This window comes from Lolium perenne, chromosome 7 (assembly GCF_019359855.2).
Source record: "Lolium perenne isolate Kyuss_39 chromosome 7, Kyuss_2.0, whole genome shotgun sequence".
In the NCBI taxonomy this organism is placed as follows: Eukaryota; Viridiplantae; Streptophyta; class Magnoliopsida; order Poales; family Poaceae; genus Lolium; species Lolium perenne.
Window position 1 is genome coordinate 233,309,334 of NC_067250.2, and position 5,348 is coordinate 233,314,681.

The 5,348-nt window shown below is 45.7% G+C and overlaps 1 protein-coding gene across 1 annotated transcript; it reads right to left on the minus strand.

Annotated features, from left to right (window-relative positions):
* Positions 1-3,322: 3,322 nt before the first annotated feature.
* On the minus strand, positions 3,323-4,940 carry LOC127313951 (peroxidase P7). Its single transcript, XM_051344426.2, has 2 exons — positions 4,477-4,940; positions 3,323-4,310 (listed from the first exon to the last, which is right to left on the minus strand). The coding sequence occupies exons 1-2, from the start codon at positions 4,699-4,701 to the stop codon at positions 3,558-3,560; spliced, it is 978 nt and encodes a 325-aa protein (XP_051200386.1). The 5' UTR covers positions 4,702-4,940; the 3' UTR covers positions 3,323-3,557.
* Positions 4,941-5,348: the final 408 nt, after the last annotated feature.

Below are 5,348 nucleotides of genomic sequence, written 5' to 3' on the forward strand. Positions count from 1 at the left end.
AAAGCACGGACATGATCTCCATCATCAACGGGCATGATCTCCATCATCGTTGGCGTAGCGTCAAGGTCAATGGCGCCGTCTTCATGGTTGTTCTCCCATGTAGCAACTATTACAACTACTTTAAAATAATACCTCAACATGAAATATAAAGACAACCAGAAGGCTCTTGCCGGTTGCCACAATACAATAATGATAATCTCATACACATTCATCATCACATCATGGCCATATCACATCACCAAACCCTGCAAAAACAAGTTAGACGCCTCTAATTTGGTTTGCATATTTTACGTGGTTTAGGGTTTTCGAGTAAGATCCAATCTACCTACGAACATGAACCACAACGGTGATACTAGTGTTGTCAATAGAAATAGTAGATTGAATCTTCACTATGGTGGGAGAGACAGACACCCAGAAAGCCACTTATGCAATACAAGTTGCATGTCAAGCATGGAGCAAATCTCATGAACACGGTCATGTAAAGTTAGCCCAAGCCGCTTCATCCCACCATCCCGTAAGATGCAAAGTACGCGAACTAAAGACAACAAAAGCATCAACTCCCACAAAACCATTGGGTTCTACTCGTGCAACCAATCTATGCATAGACACGGCTCTGATACCACTGATGGGATTCGTAGCATAGAAAACAAAAAATTTCCTACCGCAAGAACGAATAACAAGCCAAGATGCAATCTAGAAGATGGTAGCAACGAGAAGATAATGAGACTAACCCTCGAAGATATCCAAAGCCTACGAGATTAGATCTCGTTGTTGTTGTAGTCGATCACTTGCCGCTTTCAAAAGCGCATAGAAGATCTCGATGGTGCCACAGTCGGGCAGCACCTCCGTACTCGGTCACACGTTCGGTGTTGATGATGACGTCCTTCTCCCCATTCCAGCGGGCAGCGAAAGTAGTAGATCCTCCTCAGAATCTTGACAGCACGACGGCGTGGTGGCGGTGGTGGTGGAGATCTCCAGCAGGGCTTCGCCTAAGCGCTACGGGAGAAGTATGAGGAGGGGGGCGGCTAGGGTTTGGGGAGAGGGGCAGCTGGGCCGCTGGCCTTGGTGCCTCTTCATGGTGCGACCAACGTGGTGGCCGGCCCCCTCCCTCTGTCCCTCATTATATAGGTGGAACCCCAAGGGTTAGCCCTAGAATCCGAATAAGAGTCCAACTCCCAAACCTTCCAAAGGGCCAAACCTAGGGGGAGTGGGACTCCCCCCTTTCCTTCTTACTTGGCCGGCCAAGGAGGTGGATTCCTCCATGGACTCCACCCTCCCACTTGGTTGGCAAGTTAGGGTTGGTGGAGTCCAACCGGGACTCCACCTTCCATGGTGATTTCTCCCGGAAGGTTCTAGAACATTTTAGCGCCTTCCATAAATGCACCAGATCATTTTCAAACTTGGAAAGTGACTTACTATATATGAATCTTATTCTCCGGACCATTCCGGACCTCCTCGTGATGTCCTGAATCCCATCAGAGACTCCGAACAATATTCGAACTTCATTCCATATTCCATATCTACTTAAAACGACATCAAACCTTAAGTGTGTCACCCTACGGTTCGTGAACTATGTAGACATGTTCGAGACTCCTCTCCGATCAATAACCAATAGAGGGATCTAGAGATCCATAATGGCTCCAACATATTCAACGATAACTTAGTGATCGATTGAACCATTTACATACGATACCGATTCCCTTTGTCACGCGATATTTTACTTGTCCGAGGTTTGATCGTCGGTATTTCCATACCTTGTTCAAGCTCGTCGCCGACAAGTACTCTTTACTTGTACCGTGGTATATCATCTCTTGTGAACTATTCACATGCTTGCAAGCTAATCAGATGACATTCCACCGAGAGGGCCCAGAGTATATCTATCCGTCATCGGGATGGATAAATCCCACTCTTGATCCATATGCCTCAACTCATACTTTCCAAATACTTAATCCCATCTTTATAACCACCCATTTACGCAGTGGTGTTTGATGTAATCAAAGTACCCTTCCGGTATGAGTGATTTACATGATCTCATGGTCGAAGGACTAGGTAACTATGTATCGAAAGCTAATAGCAAATTGAACTTAATGACGTGATCTTATGCTACGCTTAATTGGGTGTGTGTCCATTATATCATTCATCCAATGACATAACCTTGTTATTAATAACATCCAATGTTCATGATCATGAAACCATGATCATCTATTAATCAACAAGCTAGTTATACAAGAGGCTTACTAGGGACTCATTGTTGTTTACATAACATATATGTATCAATGTTTCGGTTAATACAATTATAGCATGGTATGCAAACATTTATCATAAACACAAAGATACATAATAACCACTTTATTATTGCCTCTTGGACATATCTCGAACAATTGTTGGGAGAGAAGCGTATTCCCAAGCCATGTATCTTCCCAGAAACGAGTTTCTTCTCCATTACCTACCGTGAAGGCCCCGCGTTTGAAAAATCATCTTTCGATTTCATCAAACCGCGCCAAAAAGGGGAATCCATAGGTTTTTCTTTATCTTGGGACAACGATTTTAAATGAAGGTATTTGTTTTTTACAAGCTCTTGACATACACCATGTTCATTTAGCAGTTTAAAAAGCTACTTGCATAGTAAACACTTATTTTTTTTTATCTCCAGCACTTCCACACCTAGGCCACCTTGATCCTTGGGTCGGCATATGATGTTCCAACGAGTCAGTCTATACTTCTTCTTATGGCAACCACATTGCTAAAAAAAACATTGATCTAAAAAAATCTAGTCTATTCCTAACCCCTTTTGGTGTTTCAAAGAAAGAGAGCATAAACATCGGCATACTAGTTAATACTGAATTAATTAGCACTAACCTATCACCATAGGATAAAATCTTTTCCCACCCAACTTGCGAATTTCCTCTCGAAACGGTTCTCGGTGGCCTTCCATTCACTATTTTTTAGTTTGCGGTGATGAATTGGGATTCCCAAATATCTGAATGAAAAAGAACCGGCCTCACACCCGAAGAGAGTTACGTAATCCGTCTCAACTTTCTTTGCTTTGCCAAAGCAGAAAACTTCACTTTGTGGAAGTTAATTTTTAGCCCCGACAGCTCCTCAAAGATACATAAGATTAGTTTCATGTTGAGGGCTTTCTCTAAATTATGTTCCATAAAAATGATTGTGTCATCAGCATATTGCAAAATTGAGCTAACCCTTTACATGATGTGAGTTCATTCCCATTGTTTTTTGCAAGGAACTATGTGAACTATGATCAATGTTTGTGATGGATGTAGAATAATACCAACTGGAAATTAGTATTTTTAATATATTCATAGAATAGAACCAAAAATTTATTTCTCGGGCACGTTAAATACACTTAAGATGATGCCCTTGCAAAATCCTGGCTAATTTATGAGAACATTACAATGCGACCATATTGTAGACAAATAAATTAAGATGCAAAAAAAACTTAATACAGGTATAATTTACTTATATTTGATACAACCTGCACATTTGATAAATGAATCCAATATATATTGGGTAGCATCCTCTTTAGCATGGAGCCGTCATTAGTTGGCAATGGAGCAGTGGAGTCTCACCTCCGTGGGCATTCCCATTGGCGGGGGTATATTCCCCATCTTCACCATGGCCTTGGCAAAGTCCCTCCCGAAAGCATCATTGTCAGAACCGTACCTCACCACAAGGCTGTCCAGGCCGCTACCGCTGTATAGAGCCTGGTCGGAGTTGAGGAGACCCTGATGCGCGATAAGGTCACGGTAGTAAGCATTGTCAAACTTCCTGGGCGTCTCCATGTCGAACGGCGCCTTGCCGGCGTCACCGGAGGGGCCTTGCAGCGGGCACATCTGCCGCCTTGTCTCGGCGAAGGAGGGGTCGATGTTGTACTTAGTGTCGCTGGTGCCGTAGACGCGCTCTCTGTAGTGCTCGCAGTTGGACATACCGACGGTGTGCGCGCCGGAGAGCGCTGTCAGGTCCTGGGCGTCGAGGCCGAGGTCCCGGAACATCTGGATGAGGCTGCCGAGGTTGTCGTTCGCCTTGGGGAGGTGCTCCGTGGTGAACCTCTTGTCGGGGGCGGAGCGCGAGTCCTTGCGGCCGAGGGGCACGTTCCAGGTGGGACCTCCGAGCTGAGCGACGGCGTCGCGGGACGCGAGCGCGAGCAGGTCTGCGCAGGAGACGGTGGCCGGGCAGTCGCGCTCGAGGGCGGCCTTGATCTCGTCGATCACGGTGAAGCCGGTGAGGGACAGGTTCGGCTCGGCATCCTTCTCGCTCTCGGGCCCGTCGAGGAGAACCGAGGCATCACATCCCTGTCATATATGATTGGTGGAGAATTGTTATGAGAACGTTGTACATAGTAGTAGACTAGTAATGGAGGTGTAGGAAAACGGTTGCCAACGACAATTTACAAAGATAGTACGTATACGTAGTTTCGCAAAAAAAAAAGAACATGGTATATGTAAAAATGTGCCGTACGTGGACAAAGCAGTCGTGGAAGAAGAGGCGGAGTACTGCAGACGCCATCCTCCCGCCGCCGACCCTGTTGGCCATCACGGACGACACGATGCGCTCCGCGTTGGGGCATGTCATTGCGTAGTACCCGGCGGAGAGAGGATCGGCGCCGTTGGCGGTGTGCGCGAGATCGACGAAGAGGAGCAGAGCCAGTACTGTGACCCAAGATGAGCTCCTGGAGGACGCCATCTATCGACCGATGGTGAGATTATACGAGAAACGATCTCTGGCAAAGAGCCAAGGAGAGAGTGAAATGTTTAATTGGCAAAAGCTTGCTAGCTAGGTTGTAGCGGATGAGTGGAAAGCATGAAATGTGAGCAAACTTATATAGAGTTGGGTCGCCTCGAGCCTTCTTCCTCCGCGCTCTAAGAGTGGAAAGCATGCGCGGATGCTCTGAATATTCACAAGGTCTCCGGTGTTTTTGCGTCGTCGTGCTTCTTGGTCGGAACTCTGACGAGGTCAGGATTCAGGAACGGAAGAAACTCTAAACCAAAAGTGGAGGGATTTTGACAGCCCAACTAATACACGTACCTGAATTCGTCGACGTGCATATGTTTGCTTTCATGGATGTAACTCTCTGCAAGAGGGTTTGATTGTTTTCTTAACTAAGCCCGTCCACTTGGGCAGCTTGAAATGCTATTAGAACCACATGTCTCTTCTCCACTTGGGCCGTTTGGCTAGTTCAACATATATATGATTACGATATCATCGCCAGTTTCCACAAGGTTTCGAGAAAATAGTGTTTGAACCAAGGACGCCGGAATGTGCTAGTGGAACGTGAATCTAGGCGCATTTGTTTTTTTTTAAATATAATAACTGCTATTTAAAACTTATAA